The following is an 18575-nucleotide window of genomic DNA, read 5'->3' as shown; positions in this document are numbered from 1 at the left end:
CGCTTTTGCGCTCAATGCCACGTATATGTTTTCATTTATTCGATCTTCGGCGAGAACGTTCGTCCGTCTTGGTCGATTCCTCCTCCATTCCACTCCTATCCCACTTCGATCTTTCTGAAAAGAATCAACGATGCCCCTGACACACATTTCAATCAACTAATTCGTCTACGTAATTAAACGTAAATCCTGAAATGCAAGAGGAAGGAGAGCACAGTCCTGGTACCTCAGATACATCAACTTATTGTTCGGTTATTCTGATATCGGAAAAAGTATGCGAATCGACGTTGAACATGTGGAAATCAGGAATACAAAAATACACGGAGACAGGAGAAATCGTCTCGTGAGGATGATTTATTAAAACGGTAAAAAAATGTACATATAAGTATGCATAAAGACGCTAGAGCCGAGTTTGTCAAGAGCCCTTCGATTCATCGAGTACGCACGTACTATCAGACTAATTCTTGATTATACAAGTTCCAACTTTATTTTCTTCAAAGCGGAAAACTCTTTTACTCTACATTTTTTACCTACTTCCGAATGAAAAATAATGTCCCGCCAATTGTCTGCTCCTACCTAGTTGGGAATTTCTCAAACTCGCGTATACTTGACGAGTTTTCAAGCCGTAAAAGCATACACTTTGCAGTTGATACATAGTAAATCTAACGATAAGAGCGTATACAAGGCGCGCGTGTATACTTTATCCGCGTGTGCGATACAGAGGACTAGAGTACAATCGATTTCCCTTTGACAATGGTAATGTAGTAATTCTTATAGATAAGAGGGTTAGTATTATCGCTAACGAAGTTTCGGTCTGGCTTGACCGACGCAAATGGATTTTTACACGGTTGTAAAAGAACTTCGACGTCAGCGACGGAATTTATTCGATTTATTTCCCAAAGCATTTCTTGCGCAGTGTAAGACGTGATGGTGGTTGGAGCTAACGTCTTGGAAAACTCGCGTATCGTTTCGAGCCATGTGTCTTTTCCTGCAAACCCAGTCGTCCGATAGAGACCAGGATTGTAGAGACAAATTAAATCAGGAGTAGCAAGAGTTTGCGATGGGTCGCGAACCAAGCAGTGATAAAGCTTCTCCGGTTTAAACGTAACGATAACAACTCGACCAGCGGATTTACATTTCTTACAAAGTTGAACCATGGATAAAAATCTAGGTGGGACGTCTTTCGGTAATTGTAACTCTGGCCCGATCAGAATCAAATGGAGCTTCTGTAAGTTCGGTAAGAAATGAAGAAACAGTTTCTCCCAGACGTCTAAGTGTATACCTTCGAATTGGAATTCCGCGCCGAGTATATGAATAGTCCAATCGGTTCTATTTCGCCATTCGGGGCAAGAAATCTGCATGGAATAAAGGGCTGTCAGTGGGATAGTGCACAGATGCGATAATAGAGCGTACGTATAACAATCCATTTGACGATAATATAAAGAATTCCCGTAAATTCGATGCATTAATTTATCAAAATCGAATTCTGGCTGCGCCACGAACATTTCCAGATGCACGTTCGGAATTTTCGGATTAACGTAACCGTGTTTGTGTTGGAGGTGCAAAATTCTTTGATAAACTCGGAACTCTTCGCACCAATTTTTATGTTCGTCACCATGTTCCTCGCAAAAGAATTCCATTCCGCATTGCACGCAGCAGATCAGTTTCTCGCTAAATCGACGACAAACTCGACAAACTCTAGGATATAATATGATTTCTTTTTCCCAAAGATCCAACGATCTTTTGACCTCAGACTCGAGTATCGCCAGCAATTTTAGCCGATAAATACGGTACTGGTCCGCGTCCAATTGCACGCCAGAACCATCAGAGAGTGTCAAGACGATGGACGAATGAATCTCTGTCAGTGCTTCGCACAACTCACGATGCTGCGACAGTCCCTGGGTTTGATGCATTATCGAGCAATAAGACACCATTTGGCAACGCTCACAGAATAACTGAGACTTCTTCGAGCAAACCATACAAAGGCTAGACACGAATACGAACCGTGGCTTTACCTTTAATTCGATGCATTCGTCCTCTACGCTCTCATTCTCCTCTGATAATATCGATGAGTTGATTAATAAAGACAGCTGAACCAAAGGATACATTAATCGCGAACGTACACCGATTGGATCATTCGTTTGGTGAAAACAGTCTGTCCTTTCTTTCTGGTAACGCATAACACCGGGTGTTATAGTTTTCTCTGTTGTTCCTCTTCTTTCTCTCTCTTCCTTCGCTTTCGTTTCATCGCAAGTCGTTGATTTCTCACAAGCGACGTTACATTTCGACGATCTCAACGGTGGTAACTTGCTTCCTTTGCTCCGATGTTTTCTGCGACCCATCGCAGATTCTTCGAAACTCGTGCACTGTCACTTTATTCAAATTTGAAATTAATTACGGTGCTGACGTGTTTTATTTCGTGCTTTTTTATTTCCTTCTTTTCTCTTATTTCCTTTCTCTCTCTCTCTCTCTCTCTTCCATAATTTGATATTTATTATATTAATCAGCTATAGTGGGAAACGTTTGAACAGTCGCGAAAGTATGTGAACCCTTAAGGAAACTGTCTTTAAATATATGGGTTATGCAAAAAATTTCGCACGTACATACAATGTGATACGATTATCATGATTACATTGATAAATTAATAGGGTCACCTCTCGCGTGATGTAGCTGTATATTTAATGTCTCAGTTTTGTTTTAATTGAAAGTATTATGTAACAAAGAGCTTTCAAGTGTTTCTTAATTATGCAATCAATTATATACAAGTGTTGGATCTAACTTTATCTGGATCGAAAGCGTGTAACGAAGAAATGCAAATGAACGAGCAAACGAATCCGATTAAGAATACACGGGGAGGAGAGAGAAAGAGAAAAAAAGGGCATACGAGAAAAGAAGATTAAAATTTGTACTAAAAATTTAGTAGACACGAATAAATAAGAAATTCTCTTACCTTGTAATATTACACTAAATCTTGATAATATAAGAGTAATAAACCACTAAATAATATTTATGATGTATATGAATCCATTATTATTAAAAAGAAAAACAATTATCCGATTCTATTTCAAATGATATGACGTAAATAACGTGTGATCGATTTGACAATAGAAAGGCGCACAATGGACGCAAACTAACTCGTCGAAGTCTCATATAATACGCATGCATCGTCTAGACAGAACTCTCTTACGGGCACTATGCCCATTGCCCAGATAAAGTATTTCGAGCATCATTCCCCCGTGTATACCCTCTATGCCCAGGGTAACTTGCATCTAAATTAATTAGTCTTCGTTTGTAATAAGATGAATTTATTACAAAGCAGCCGCGTGTTTTCTTTATTTCTTCCTTCGATTTCCTATTGAATTTTCCTCCGAAATCAATATTTTTGCATTATTTTACGATCATCGAAGCTTTTATTAAATTTCTTGTTCTACTATTCAACACAAGACTACATTTTTTTTTAAGCATGTACCTTTCTCTTGCATTTTTAGGAAATTATGCATTTAGTCGTACGTACGTGAAAGAATATATACAAAAATAAATAATTGTATAATTTTTTGTTTATTACTTTAATTTTCCAATTTACTTTATAAAAATTTCTTTTTGCATTCTAAACATATGTTCAGCATATTCCTGTTTTCCTGTTTGTTTTATGTAAATTTAATTTCTTATATTTAACGAAAGAAACAATTTCATTTATGGAAGAGTACATGACAACTGCCACCTCCGTTAACATTGCAATATAAAATACTAATCCTATTTTATACATTTTCATAATATTCAGAAAATTCGTTCTCAGATTAGTTTCGCTTTTTATCATTTTTACAAACTGAAACGTATCGGTAAAGTAAATTTCCTTTTTTGTTACGTTTCCATACAAACAATAAAATCAGTTATATCGTTTATCATCAACCATTTATTATCCAATTGTCTGTTTTTATCTATATGATCTCGCGTATCTCTGGTACATCTTTAACTCAATAGTTCGAAATTACAACTTTAAACTCGTCAAACTTGAACTCGTCGATATACATATTGCATTGCGTGAATATTATATAACACGTACATATGTACCATAAAAGAGTGCATACATCATTCACGGTTCAATAACTAGATTATTAATGTTTCGTATTACAGCTGTTCATACTTTTTCGCTGGTAACTGAGAACGCCTCCACGTGGTTGAACGACGAACGAATATGGAGCCGTACTATACGTTCAAGGTAGGTTATACGGCATCGAGGTTATGTTTTCCACGTTGAAACATCATCAATTTGGCAATACAGTATTTCCTTGTTTTATTGCCAAAAGATTATTTATAAAAATACTACTAACAGCCAGAATATCTTTATCAATGTTAAATATCTCGTACGTAAAATCAAAAATATTAAGCTATGCAATTATGCAATTACAATGGAAACACCTTTTTTTACACATAAACATGGCATTTTAACCTGTAGCATCCCTATCTCGATCAAATTTTTTGTACAATATAATATCGTTTTTCATAATAGATTATTGTTATAAACAATTACACTTTTATTTCAAGCTATAGCCATTTTCTATTTTATGGCAATCTTTTAGATAACGAACCTCCATTTACTCTGGATATTATTATTTCTAAAATTTTATATCGGTAGATATCTATTAAATGTTTAAACGTATCATTATACGAATTCTATTAACTTCACTGTCGTTCATTTTTTGACTTTCATAATTTTACTCGTATCATATTCGCCAATTACTTTGATCTTATCATTAACTTCACGACCATGAAATTGTGTTTCATTGTCTTTCATTTTCTCGTTTCTCCGTTATGAATTGTTTTCATCGAATTTTCCATTCGATCATGATTACGAAACAATCGATTACAAAACAGGTAAAAAGCAATGCGTTTGACTTCATCCCAAATGGATAATGGATACAAATATCGATATCGATCATTAAGAATTAGTCAATTCACGCCTAATGTCATCCGATGCGTAAGATATGGAAATATTATGTACTTTCAAAATGAACACACAATAAATACTTTTTTCTGTACAGAATGCATGCTTTTTCTTATACGATGCTAATTTTCGTTTGACAGTTTTGTACAGCAAGAATAAAAAGATAAGCTGTCCTATGTGCAATGAAAAGAGATCTTTCTTTTACTGTACAGCATTGTAATTATTGTTAATTATATGGTGAAGAGAGAAAATATATCAAAGATGGAAACTCTCGAGCAATGCAATAATGTTAATGATGACAATAGCGATGGTGGTAGTAATGACGAAAACGATGACAGTGATAATGATCATGATGACATTGACGATGATGATGATGACGATAATAATGATGATGATTATGATGATGATGATGATGATAATGAGGACGATGATAATGATGATAATGATAATGATAAATGCAATGACGATGATGAAGAACAGGAGGATGAAGACGTTGATGCTGTAGATGATGATAATAATAATAACAATAATGATAACAATAATAGTAATAATAGTAATGCTCGTTAATTACACATCAGTTACAACAATTACACTCACATTCTTCTGATTAAGATGCAAATTCGCAATCTTTGTCAGAGTTCAAAAGAATAGCAGCAATCATCTTTTTCGTTACAGTTTTCGTTAGTACTGCTTGGAAAGCGATTTATCAAGAATGAGCCATGCTAATGTAGGAATGAAGGTGAACGCAAGTAATTTATCAGACATACGACAGAGAAAATCAGAAAAGAAATTTCGCGTAAACAGAATGGTGGGACTAGATAGTGATGAATCACTTCGATCGAATATTTCCGATATTACCATGGAAGTGGAAATTAAAACTGATGAAGAAACAGAAAGCGATGGAGAACATACACAGCGACTTATACCATCGCCAATTGATCATCAATGTATTAACGATGATGCGAAAAAATCAGTTACACGAGACACTCAATTTAGGCAATTCAGAGATGAGAATGTTTGGTCTATATCTATACAAATGTTTGTGCCTTTTCTGTTAGCTGGTTTTGGTATGGTGGCTGCCAGTATGTTACTGGATGTTGTGCAGGTACGTACGAGTACCGAATTTGATAGGAGCGCAATATAAAGACATTGAGAAAATGTTTAAACGCACACGTCGGTTGATTTCCTTCTTTCCTGTAGCATTGGCCTGTATATCAAACAGTATCCGAAGTATATATATTGGTGCCAGCATTGCTTGGCTTGAAAGGAAACTTGGAAATGACATTAGCTTCACGATTTTCAACTCATGCAAATCTTGGACACATGGATACAAAGAAACAGCAATGGACTTTAATCGTTGGAAATCTTGCTTTAATACAATGTCAAGCAACCGTAGTAGGCTTATTGGCTTCTTTAGCTGCTATCATACTTGGTTGGATTCCAGAAGCACAGTTTGATATTTACCACGCGCTTTTGTTATGCGCCAGTGCCTTAGTTACTGCATCCATAGCAAGCTTTTTGTTGAGCTTGGTGATGGTCGCAGTTATATTATTATCCAAGCGGATAAACATCGATCCAGATAATATAGCAACACCGATTGCAGCTTCCCTTGGTGATTTAACCACTTTGATGCTTCTTTCAGGAATAGCATCTCTTCTATTCAAAGCAACAGGTAAATATGTATATTTGTATATATGTATATGTAAACACAAAAGTGTATACAGTTGTTTAAAAGTAGAATAGCTTTCCACTAACCAAACATTCACAACATTATTTCAGAATATGCACAATGGATAGCACCCATGTTAATAATATTTCATGTCATTGTCACGCCACTTTGGTATTATATCGCAGCTAAAAATCCATTTACCAAGGAAATATTAGATTACGGCTGGGCACCTGTGATATGTGCAATGTTAATTAGCAGGTATTTACATATTCTTCATTTTGAAAATGCATGCAATTGTCGCATGCAAAAATCAACATTGGTCGCTTAACAGCAATGTTTCTATTAATTTTAGTATGGGTGGTTTGATACTAGATTATACGGTATCCAATTACAAAGGTATAGCAGTATTTCAATTAGTAATAAACGGCGTTGGTGGTAATCTAGCTGCTGTTCAGGCTAGTAGAATATCGACGTCTTTGCATAAAGATTGCCGATTTAATAATCAAGAAATACCCGTCGTTCGTTTCAACCCGTTCTACGTTTTCTGTACCAAAGGTACGTCAATTATAACTAAACTTAAGATGTCTTCCATATGGTACAATGGGAATGTATTACAGGCGGACACGCAAGGACTGCTAGAGTTCTGTTAACAATGGTAATACCTGGTCATTTGATATTTAGCTATACCATTAGTTACCTCCAAGCTGGTCATACTTCCTTTACACCTATATTTCTCATTGTTTATCTGACTGCCGCTTTAGTACAGGTATACAGCCAATTTTTTATCAGCGCTTGTATTATATAATCAATAAAAAACGCAATGAACAATTAGATCATTGCATTCGTATTTTCGTTTGAACGTTAGGTAGTATTATTGTTATACATCACACAATTGATGGTTGTATGGATGTGGATACGGGGAATGGACCCAGATAGTTCTGCAATACCATATCTAACTGCAGCAGGTGATTTAATAGGAACAGCACTACTAGGAATCGCGTTTCACCTACTGTATGCCATAGGAGATGGAGATTCTGATGTTGGAGACTGATTGGATTTTATATTCGGAGTTCGCGTGAGATACCGAATGTGTATAGAAAAGAGAACATTGACGATTTTGTGTGATGTTTAATTGAGTTTGAAATATTTCATGCAATTCCTATCTTTATATATTGTATTCTGTAACAAGCCATATTATTATTTCTTTTATCCTTTGTTTTCTTCGCTGTTTTCTTATAGCTTATTTTCTTCTTTGCCACTTTTCGTTGTACAGTACTTTTTCTTGATTTTGATACAAATGTAAAAAGTAATGAATGTTATGGACGGAGGAAAATTATCTGATCTTGGAGCAAATCTTGGGATTGTTTCAAAGTCAGTCATCTCATAGGCAATACGTTCGTGAAGTTTACACGATATGTGATCGAATTGTTCGATTCTTAAATATCAATATTTACGTATTTTTACATGTATGTTATTAATGTATAAAGATACATACTTATCGTTTGTATTTCTTAATACCATCATGCAAACACGTATGTACAAACGTTAATAACATTTGACGAACACAGCGTTCATTTCAATTGCCATTTTTAAAGTGAGCACGTCCAGCATACCGTATATAACGCAACATGCTCAACTATTTTGTACCAAATATTGTACTTACTAGTCGAAATAAATTCGACTAAAATATATACGTCGTTTCACCTTTACTATTTCTCATCAATTTCCAGGTTTCCTCCTGTTCTATTTTTATTACGTACGGTATTATAATTGCTTTAAAAATTGAAGCATGTAATCCAGAATCAGAATGAACGTTAAAGGGGAAATGGATTAAGAAGAAACGCAGAAGGAGAAAAAAATGAGGAAAAGTAGAAGAGAAGTATGAGTAGATAGAAGTTTCGCGATAAGATATACACAGGGGTAAGAACGCTATGAGTGCAGCCGCAGATAGGCCAAATTGTAATATGGTTCGAGTTAAGCGCAATTCTACTTGGACCGTAACAGTGGTGTCTTTCTTTCGTACGATATTGTACGATCGAGTTACGAATAGGGCTTAAAGGTTTGTAAGCGTAATCGCATAAGCGAGGCAGCATCTGAGCGTGTGCGTTCAACGAATATACATCATGATGCGTGCACGTGCACATCAACATTAGTCAACGATTCGCACACGCACAACGTACAAACGAAACGACCAAGCTGTGGTTGAGAAGCACATCAGCCTGTCTCCGTCAATGAAATAGTTAGATCTGTCAGTGCCAACTATCGCCTCGTTCTCGGCGGAGCCTTTTAGATTTTATCTATCGCGTTGCTTGATTAAGTCGTTTTCTAAAACTGTTCTCGTACTGACCTCCCTACGTCCGCCGCGGTAGCTTCTAGTTCTCAAGAAGAAAGGGAGAGAGTGTCGCGAACCTTGAGTCGATTGTTACCGGTCGAATATCCGTTTCTATATTTCTTTTGGATCCCTTTTTCTACTAAATACGTAATAACGAAAGGGTAACGGAAGAAATAAAAATCCGCTCAGTCGATTATACTTTTGTCTCGGATCCGTGTTATTCTTTTTCGTTTGTATTTTATCGTCCCCCATTCGTACGTTGTAGATACATACGTCTTTCGTACTCTGTCCTTCATTCTTCGTTTACTCATCGTCAATTACGAAAAAGAAAGAAAGAAAGAAAGAAAGAAAGAAGACAAAATAAAATACAGAACGAAAGTAACTATCAAAGTAGAAAATTATATATCAGTCATTGATTTTCATAACACGTTAAGTTTTAATTGGAATAGAAAGAAAAATGCAATTTGACGGTGTGTGAAGAAAGGCGATTGTAAAACACGTTTTAACGTGAATCTATTGTTTCGTGATCTATTTTCTTCTTACGTATTTCCTTGCTGTTTACTACCGTTCCGCCTCGCGATACAACCGTGAGTAAGTATAATTACGACACAACTACTATACCCCCTTTGTCATGAGATACGAGGGCACTATAGGGACGAAGGAACGAAATTCTTGGCCTTCCATGATAAACGAAAGAGATGCGATTGAATGCACGCTTCACGGGTCACGGGAACCAAGTATCAAAACGTATGTTAAGTTATTGCTCCTCATGGTCGAACTTAAACACGTGGAGTAATTTATCAATTTGTGAATATGTTACGGAAGTGCTTCGTACTCGCGCGCCGTTAACGTTAAACGGCAATGTTTGCAAATCCCGATGCATGAATGTTGCAGGACATATTCGATTTCCGACCGCATACGATCATTTCATTTTTATAATTAAGATACTTCTGATTACCCGATGTCCTTCCGTCTTTATAACATGATGAGACGAACAGCGCTTTTTATTCACAATTTCTATTATTTCATTCATCTGCAGATATACTTCTACGATTAATATTACAACGTTGTGGTTATTGGATATTGATTTAACAAGTACATACTTACATTTGAAGAAATATGTCGTGCGGCTGTAGAACGATCGAAAATGATATATCGCACTTATAAGTACACGTGATATCATAACGTATCGCAATTACGATAATAGTAGTCACCCTCGGCATTCCTATCTCTCTTTTCCTTTTTCTGTACCTTCATTCTTTCCACTCCATTTTTCCATCGCATTATAAATTTACTCATTTGCATATTCGTGCCATAAATCGTAATTATTCTATCTTTAATTATTATTAAAACTTTACTCGATACGTTTCAATCTCTTTTACGTTATTTGTATCAATTTGTTTCGAACTTTATCGAGAGTGCTTAAATCTATTGAAAGAAATACCGACACTATTTTAATTATTTTTAATATCTATAAATTATTATATATCTAAATGGGATACGTAACGATGTCAAAATTCTACAATTTTTCCTTCGAAGATCGCACACTTTGTAGATGCAATTGTAATTTTATACTTGCAGCAATTAGTTCTCTATACCACGTGTTTGAGATCAATTGCGACGTCAACATTATTCGTATTCAAGATGTATTTAAACCGAGTTACTGTATTAAAATTGAATGAACTCATCGAGGAAAAAAAAAGAGTAGAATTCGCAGGCAAAATACGGAAGTCGATTTAATTAGTGAGTAAGGAAAGTACATTGAATTAATAAAATACGGGAAACGTAGATTATCGTGGCATCACGACATAGTCTAGAGTTGAAACTCAATGTCATAGCGAATCACTCGATTTATGGACGACTAATTGTAAGAGATCTTACATAACCGGTCTTTTAGGAAATAGATAAGAATACATAGTGCGATAAAGATATAATAATACGTACACATACAGGAGATCCAATTAAATAGTAAATAAACATTGCGATGATAGAATCTGACTTAAATCGTATAATACAGTCGTGGAAACTTACGTTGAAATGATAAACGCGGAATGAATAAGTTTCAATATAAGCGATCTAGTAATGTATACAGCGAACTGATTAATACCGTAAATTTAGAGATTTCAAAGTGTGATAAATGAATATCGAGTTCGTGATCTTTACCGAGAAAACGCACCTACGTTCTAAATTCAAATAAATTCTGCCCCGGTATAAACGATATCGTGATGAAACATTTGTCGATTGATCGATTACATGATAGAAAATCGAATCTCGATAGGAGATTACATTTGAAACGGATTAAGGTATCGATTCTTTGCGCGAAGGTCGATCGAGCAAAATAACGCGATGGTAAAAGGGAGGAAGAGGTGGTGAGAGGGAAAGAAAGAGACAAAGAGAGGGTTTAACCGATAAACAAGTTTAAAAAAGTAGCCTCGTCGAGCGAACGAAATATAATCAAACATGCGAATGGATATTTAATTGCGTGAACGAACAGTTAGAATAACAGATAAACGTAAATAGATAAAGAGTAAGGCAGAAAAGTAAGAGAGATATGCAAGCAAGCAAACAGATAGGAAGGCAGGCAGGTAGGCAGGCAGCTAGGCAGACAAGCAAGAAAGCAGAAAAGCAGACAGGTAGATAGGCGAGGAATAACAGACGGTAAGGTAGACGAACAATCAAGGTTTACTTGGGCTGACGATCGATAAATTCGCGCTTGCTCCGTTTACCGTATGTTCCCGGTAAAAGTCCTAAGTGAGTTTAAAGGAGACAAACGTGATGCATGATCGAGATCAGTCGCGATGTAACCATAGCGTGAAACGGCCTCGCACCAGGCCACCAGCCTTACACCACCAGATGCGTGACGACGGTTGATTTTCTTTTTTATCAGAATCGATACAACAGTTTTGAGAACATTAAAAATCAGATTTTTCGAGTCTATGAATCTGGCCACGATTCGACACACCATCGAGGATTCCCTTACAGAGGTACAGGTATGGTCAAAGTATCGATGCACATCCAAGTATGATATTTATGTAACATCTTTCCAAAATTCATATTTCTTCCTTTGCCGAAACGTATTCGTTACGTAAACAGCAGGGACGCTAATCGATATCTTATAATCCGCAAACTACACTTTAGAGTTGTTCCATCTTCTCTCTCTTTTCCTCTTTCTTTTTCTTCTTTCTCTTTTGACATCTTTTTCAAGCTAGAAAACAAACGTTTGATATCTTTGTCTTAATTCTTATCCGAAGAAACTATGTCCGAATAAAAATTGTGATCATCGACTATAGAAGTATTTTACGATTTTAAATAACCATAATATTCAAGTTTTTTCACGTAAAATTATAATATACTTGACTATTAGAATCGTTTTAAAGACGATCATATTCTTACGTGATATAACACGAACGAAATGTAGGTTGATTCGATATTTGATTTTAATTTTTTCTTTTTTTTATAAAGTGACTAGTGACAAAGATAAATGAGACAATGAAAAATTATGAGAGATGCAGATTAGTGAAAATGGATAGAAAAGAAAAAACAGTGATATCGAAAGTAACGAGTGGCAATAGACAACGTGTCGAATATAATGAATGCACCGATCGAATCATCGATAGTTTGGTACGAGCAAAAGAACAGTTTGCAGAATTCGTAACACCAAATCTGACTTGCTTACGACGTTAAAAGTCGATGTGTTTTAATTTTCGACGTGCCTTACAGTGGTTCCGAGCGAATCAGACTAGAGATATCGTCCCTCGCTGGTTACGTAATTTGCTCGATTCTTGTCCTGAAATACAACTACAACGAGCGAACATTTAGACAAGCGTTATCATTCTGAAAGGAGAATGGCTATATATCCGTGGCAGCGAGTCACACGGGGTCCTCAGTAGAAGATGATAGAGGACCAGGTGCATCAACATCCGGTACGACTACCTCCCGACAAACACGCCCATATCGATGTTACAGGAGCTAAAACTGAAAAGTACGTTCAACGATTGACATTATTTCGTTTTCAATCTTAAATCTGATACGCAGCTCGTGCATCCTCGAAGCGTACACGATAATAAATAAATTACGGACTAGTTGACAACCATGATCTTGAACGAGATATCACTGATAGAATTAAGGCGTACGTTTTGCCATATCTGTGACTCGATTACATTTCTTGATTGGAATTCGGTTTACACATTCATAAAAATACCTGTTTATCTACCGTCGGGTATAAATACATGTATATGCTACAAACATGTATATTATGAATATATGCATTTTATATTAACTTTCTGTTGACAGTGATCAATGTAAGGAACCTTTGCTTTCCGAGAAGCAAACTACCCACAGGGTAACGCCAGTTCGTGCTCGTTCGCGCACTATCTCAGAATCAACAGTCGGAAACACGATCATGGGCACAACTTCTGCCACAGGCACGAGTATGGTTGCGGTGACGGCTATGGGAACGGGCACGAATGCGAATGCATGGATGGACACCGTTGTCGGGGTGAATACTACCACCGATCCTACCGACAAATCCATCGAGGAAGATTGCGTCGAGGTACCCATGTTCGACGAGGGAACCACCGATAGCGGCCGCCTCCCCGACGTCGTCGCTGAGAGTAAAATCTACGGCGTAAACGGGGATGAACCCCTCGAATCGTACCTAGCGATCACTATTCAAGTTTTTATACCGTTTCTTATTGCCGGCCTTGGCATGGTTGGAGCTGGATTAGTCCTAGATTTGGTTCAAGTATGAAAACATTTTTTCCCTCGTCTTCCTCTATCTCTCCCATCGAAATCGGATTAAATACCGTACAGCTTCAGATTTAACATCCTTTTTATACGTCGCTGCTTTCCACAGCATTGGGTCGTGTTTGAGAAAGTGAGCGAACTCATCATTCTGGTACCAGCACTGTTGGGTTTGAAAGGAAATTTGGAAATGACTCTCGCATCTCGTCTTTCGACTCAAGCAAATCTCGGACACATGGACGCGCCGAAAGAACAGTGGCACATGATCGTCGGAAATCTCGTCTTGATTCAAGTGAGTCGGATTCACATTCTATTTTTAATCTTTCCTTGTTTTTTATCCGCAAATATTGTCTCAAGTGCACTCTCCCTTTCTCTTTATCTCTATTCTCTCTTCCACTTACCTATCGCTTTTTGCGATCGTTCCACATCATTGTCGATTTTTCTATTCCAACGCGTCGTCTGTTACTTTATTGCATCTTGTCGTCTCCTTTATCTCGTTTTTTTCGTACTCGTTAATTCCACGACTTTTTCCACAAACTCTAGCAATTGTCAACACATCTTACGATATATTGGCCACAAAAATTATTCCATGTCAGATACCTGAACTGACAAGACGTACGACTCGCAGGTGCCTTATCATTGGCGCCACAATTTTATTTGATTATACGTTCAACGCGTCAACGGTAAACGACCTTCAAGTGTAAACGTCATGTTACTTGCGCTCTTCCACCTGATCGTACGATCATTTACCACAAAATGCATACGTTTTAATTTGCAATATTCATTTTTTATTAATCTATTAACCAGGACATCCTTTATCTTGGGAACACTCGCAGTTTACTGGAAGAACATTAAAGATATCTACGTTGTACAGTTCCCTAATTATTTATCGGACGTATCTTGATACTCTGAAACGTTGCTATATTTCTAAAAGTCACGATATATCCTTTGAATATTTAATCGAAAAATCATGCAAAAAATGGGTAAGATGCGCGCAACAGATCTCTATTTGAAGACCACAAGGGAAGAATGCGACAAGTTACGTTTTTATAGAGGATTCGTTTCCAAATTCGCCGTGCCGTCGCTCGACCTTGCACTGCCAAACCATTTTGTTCTTTGGTTTTCGGATTAAATACATTTTAAGAGATTTTAAGAATATTTATTGATTTTCTGTAAAATTTCAAGACTCGTCGACTATTTTGATGCTGCCAGATTTGCTAGATTCCTCTTTTCAAGCGACATCAAGCTCAGAAAGTTGATAAAAATGGACTCATCCTGTTCTTCCCGTGTAATTTTCACTTTTATTTGTCTCCGTTCCTCTGGTCAACAGTTTTTTAGTAATATGTCTTATACAGCCGTTATTTCTGCCGTTTGGCGTGATATTTGTGTAAAGAAGATCAGTTCGTGTTGGCAGTGCCAGGCGATAGTGGTTGGATTTCTGGGCTCTGTGGTGGCAATCGTAATGGGAGCATTCCGAAACGGTACCATCTCGTTGGATCATGCATACCTATTATGTGCAAGCAGCCTAGTTACCGCCTCTTTGGCATCCTTCGTCCTTGGATTGATCACCGCAGGTGTGATTGTTTTCTCCCGTCATTGTCACATAAATCCGGACAACGTCGCGACACCGATCGCCGCCAGTCTCGGTGACATCACTTCCTTAGCCCTGCTCTCTTGGATATCCACGATTCTCTACGAATCGATAAATAAACAAGATTGGGTCGCGCCTCTGGTGATCGCTTGTTACATCCTTGTCACGCCGCTCTGGGTATGGATCGCCAAGAGAAACAAGTACACCAACGATGTCCTTTACTTCGGATGGACTCCTGTAATGATCGCTATGTTGATCAGCAGGTGAGTACAGATATTCCGTTTCGTTAAAATTATTGCGAGTGCCAAGAACGACTCAGGAAAGTAAACAGAAAAAGAAGGCACGAACTAACTATTAAAGTGAACACGAACGACCGCTGTTGTTGACCAAGCAGTTGCGGTGGTCTAATACTCGAATTCATGGTGTCGCGATTCGAAAACCTGACCGTTTTCCAACCGGTGATCAACGGTGTCGGTGGAAATTTGGTAGCTGTGCAAGCAAGCAGGATATCGACGGCCCTTCATAAGCAAGCCGAACTGGGAACGCTTCTAATTCCACCGGGTCACACACATCCTGTTATCTTCATTACACCTATCGCTAACTTTTTTGGCAAAGGTAATTAAGCCATATTAACGAAACTCACGAGTCGAGACTTACACCGACGACCACGAGTATCAAGACGCTTGTTGATATTTAGTACAAATTGATTGCCATTTACCGCTTTTATTTTCTTGTTATTATATTATGAATCTGTTATTTCATTGTCATCGTATGGCAAATCGGAAACCATGGTGATGCGAATCAAGATATTGGGAATTTGCATTTCGTTATTTGTTTCAAATCGTGCAAGAATCGTTCCTTTAGTTTCATAATTAATTAAGTTATGCCTTTGATACGTTTCCGTAATTTGGAAAAGTGCAAGGAATTTCTTGTAACAGTATTTTAAGAAAAATACCAGCCTTTAATAAAATAATAAAGCGAAACATGGTAAAATTTCCCAGTAAACGTAACACGTGGTTTTGTCCTAATGCTCATTGTCGACGGTGTATATGCATCTGTCTCCACTTAATATCAACCTAAAGGTGAATTAATTACTTCCTCTTTCTTTGATTGTCAGGTATGCACGCGAGAACAACAAGGGTCCTAATGGCGATGGTTATACCAGGTCACATCATTTTCATTTACCTGATCAATTATATGAAGGACGGCAACACTTCGTTAACGCCACTCTTCGTTTTTGTTTACTTGTGTGCCTCCACGCTGCAGGTTGCTGCTCTCCTGTACATTGCTTACATAATGATACACTGGATGTGGAAGCGAAAAATCGATCCCGATAATTCAGCAATTCCGTACTTGACGGCAATGGGGGACCTATTAGGCATCAGTTTATTGGCAATCGCTTTCCAATTCCTCTATCTCGTTGGAGATCAGGATTCTGATCAGACGATCGCTCCATAAAAATTGCATTCTAATAGATTGCAAAGATTTCGTCGATTATTTCCTGTGAGGCGACTATAGTTATCGATGCGTCGTACAAAATATCCTCTCTCGAAAAATCATTGACATCGTCTTCGTCACCGGCATCACCATCGTCGTCGTCGTCGTCGTCGCTGTTATCTTCATTATCATCATCAACGTTACCATCACCGTCATCATCATCGTCATCGTCATCGTCATAGTCGCCGTCGCCATCGTCGTCGTCGTCGTCGTCGCCATAGTTTCCGTGGTTATTATCGTCGTTACATATTCTATGTTTTTTCCTTGTATAAGGAAAATTACAAGTTAGTTAATCGCTTTGTTAGTACGCCATGTGGAAAGGTAATACTTTTTTTGCACGAAAGAAAGCAATACATCGAAAAAATGTATATGTAACTGAATGAAGGCCAATGCCTAATAAGGCTGTGCTTTTGCGGAGGTACATATATTGTATAGTAATATAGAGCATACCTTGTTGCCCGAAATATTTTTGTTTGAATTAAACCGAATTCTCATGCAGATGACTCGATTCAACTTAGTTCGATTCGGTTTGATTCACTACTTAGTCCCGTACTACAATGATTCCGCGATATTATTTTTCCTTGTTCATCTAGTCGTGAAGAAATTAAGTTTATCATAATTGGACTATGTATGTACACGAGGTCTTATGATAGTCTTTAGCTATAAATAATTTTAGATCGATGGGCAATCCGCGTTTTCGCGAAGATTGTGATCAGAGATAAGTAAAGGAAGGAAAAGGCATCCCAGAATCCGGATATGAAACAGTTTAAGAAAAAAGTATATTCGAGATATTATTTCAGCTTGGATACTACACTGAATTTTGTTTTTAGTTGATCAGTCGTTAAGTCGCATATGTTACGAACTGAATGAAATCCGCATACCTAATATTTGTAACATCGATACAATGTGTACGTGTCTTCGAATAGTTGCCTTCGTATACGATGGGAATTAAGTAGGTAATTTAAATATCGAGTGATGTCCACACGAACTATTTTTGAACGCTTTGAATAACTTGTTAACGAAGTTAAGGGGGCGGGACACTGAGCGACCCTCCTTGTAATAACTATTAGCGCATTCTCGATCACTCAATAAAATCAGTCGCAGTGCGGCATTGTAGAAGTTCATATTTCGCTATGATAGTTACACATCTGCTATAGTCCATAATTTCGCGAGTCTTCCACCGAAGCTAGACGATTATCGACACTGCAAAATGTATTTTCTCTATGTACACAGATTATATTGAATATGTACCTCGAAACGAGTTAGGTTTCGTCATAGGAGGTTTCTTTAGGAGTGTCGCCGATAGATACACGCGCATGTTGAAATGCAAACGATGCAAACATATACTTTGTCTCTTTTTTGTCTTAACACGCGTACACGAGCGTAGCATATGCCTAAAATTTGAAAAACATTGTAAAAACCAGTAGGAAAACCACACCAAAGATTAGGCTATAAATATATCTTGACAATAATGTTTGTTTCAAGGAGGCAGATAGACTATTTTTTACCCAACACGAACAAAAGGTGTAAAGCAAAACTCTTCCTTTTACAAATATAGATACAGATTTCACGAGAACGATAAACGTTCCGTTCTAGGAAAACTCGGAGGAAGATACTTCATTGCTTAACCAGTATCTTTTAAGTGAATTTAATTTTTTCCCCAAACAGATATGTATATATTTGCATACGTGCCAACAATAATGATACGAACGATGAAATATTTTCCTTCGAGTCTCTCCTAACACTCGAACGAAAAGAAAATAAAATTTGAACAGAGGAAAAGCGAGGAAGAGAAAGAGAG

At 37.3% G+C, this 18575-nt stretch overlaps 3 protein-coding genes across 16 annotated transcripts; 2 read left to right on the top strand and 1 right to left on the bottom strand.

The window, feature by feature from the left end:
• Window positions 1-515: 515 nt before the first annotated feature.
• On the bottom strand, window positions 516-3414 carry LOC117237766. Its single transcript, XM_033502083.1, has 2 exons — window positions 2948-3414; window positions 516-2369 (listed from the first exon to the last, which is right to left on the bottom strand). The coding sequence occupies exon 2, from the start codon at window positions 2337-2339 to the stop codon at window positions 723-725; it is 1617 nt and encodes a 538-aa protein (XP_033357974.1). The 5' UTR covers window positions 2340-2369; window positions 2948-3414; the 3' UTR covers window positions 516-722.
• On the top strand, window positions 1299-8304 carry LOC117237767 (solute carrier family 41 member 1-like). 3 transcript variants are annotated; one of them, XM_033502085.1, is made up of 8 exons: window positions 1299-1406; window positions 4132-4216; window positions 5618-6047; window positions 6143-6614; window positions 6722-6869; window positions 6964-7166; window positions 7229-7377; window positions 7477-8304. In XM_033502085.1, exons 3-8 carry the CDS (start codon window positions 5655-5657, stop codon window positions 7660-7662), a joined length of 1551 nt encoding a protein of 516 aa, XP_033357976.1. In that variant the 5' UTR covers window positions 1299-1406; window positions 4132-4216; window positions 5618-5654; the 3' UTR covers window positions 7663-8304. The 3 variants fall into 3 exon arrangements, with proteins under 3 accessions (XP_033357976.1, XP_033357978.1, XP_033357975.1); XM_033502087.1 differs by lacking the exons at window positions 1299-1406; window positions 4132-4216 and adding an exon at window positions 4223-4361; XM_033502084.1 differs by lacking the exons at window positions 1299-1406; window positions 4132-4216 and having other exon boundaries at window positions 5360-6047.
• A 569-nt stretch (window positions 8305-8873) lies between these two features.
• Window positions 8874-18258, top strand: LOC117237762 (solute carrier family 41 member 1-like). Of its 12 annotated transcripts, XM_033502073.1 has the most exons (9): window positions 8874-9534; window positions 11831-11933; window positions 12406-12564; window positions 12664-12925; window positions 13237-13687; window positions 13799-13978; window positions 15101-15540; window positions 15672-15892; window positions 16395-18258. In XM_033502073.1, exons 4-9 carry the CDS (start codon window positions 12837-12839, stop codon window positions 16733-16735), a joined length of 1722 nt encoding a protein of 573 aa, XP_033357964.1. In that variant the 5' UTR covers window positions 8874-9534; window positions 11831-11933; window positions 12406-12564; window positions 12664-12836; the 3' UTR covers window positions 16736-18258. The 12 variants fall into 12 exon arrangements, with proteins under 12 accessions (XP_033357964.1, XP_033357966.1, XP_033357968.1 ...); XM_033502075.1 differs by lacking the exon at window positions 12406-12564 and having other exon boundaries at window positions 8874-9321; window positions 12785-12925; XM_033502077.1 differs by lacking the exon at window positions 12406-12564 and having other exon boundaries at window positions 8874-9321.
• The last annotated feature ends 317 nt before the right edge of the window (window positions 18259-18575 follow it).

Source organism: Bombus vosnesenskii, unplaced genomic scaffold (genome assembly GCF_011952255.1).
Source record: "Bombus vosnesenskii isolate JDL3184/JDL3185 unplaced genomic scaffold, Bvos_JDL3184-5_v1.1 scf7180000013398, whole genome shotgun sequence".
In the NCBI taxonomy this organism is placed as follows: Eukaryota; Metazoa; Arthropoda; class Insecta; order Hymenoptera; family Apidae; genus Bombus; species Bombus vosnesenskii.
Note: the sequence above shows the minus strand (reverse complement) of the source record. Positions and strands in the feature narration are given on the sequence as shown.

Coding starts and splice junctions, on each gene's coding strand:
- LOC117237766 (XM_033502083.1), bottom strand. CDS start 2,339: ATGGGTCGCAGAAAACATCGGAGCAAAGGAAGCAAGTTACCACCGTTG.
- LOC117237762 (XM_033502079.1), top strand. CDS start 12,837: ATGATAGAGGACCAGGTGCATCAACATCCGGTACGACTACCTCCCGAC. Junction 13,688..13,798: donor TAGTCCTAGATTTGGTTCAA/GTATGAAAACAT, acceptor TGCTTTCCACAG/CATTGGGTCGTGTTTGAGAA. Junction 13,979..15,100: donor GAAATCTCGTCTTGATTCAA/GTGAGTCGGATT, acceptor TCGTGTTGGCAG/TGCCAGGCGATAGTGGTTGG.
- LOC117237767 (XM_033502085.1), top strand. CDS start 5,655: ATGAGCCATGCTAATGTAGGAATGAAGGTGAACGCAAGTAATTTATCA. Junction 6,615..6,721: donor TCTTCTATTCAAAGCAACAG/GTAAATATGTAT, acceptor ACATTATTTCAG/AATATGCACAATGGATAGCA. Junction 7,167..7,228: donor CTACGTTTTCTGTACCAAAG/GTACGTCAATTA, acceptor AATGTATTACAG/GCGGACACGCAAGGACTGCT.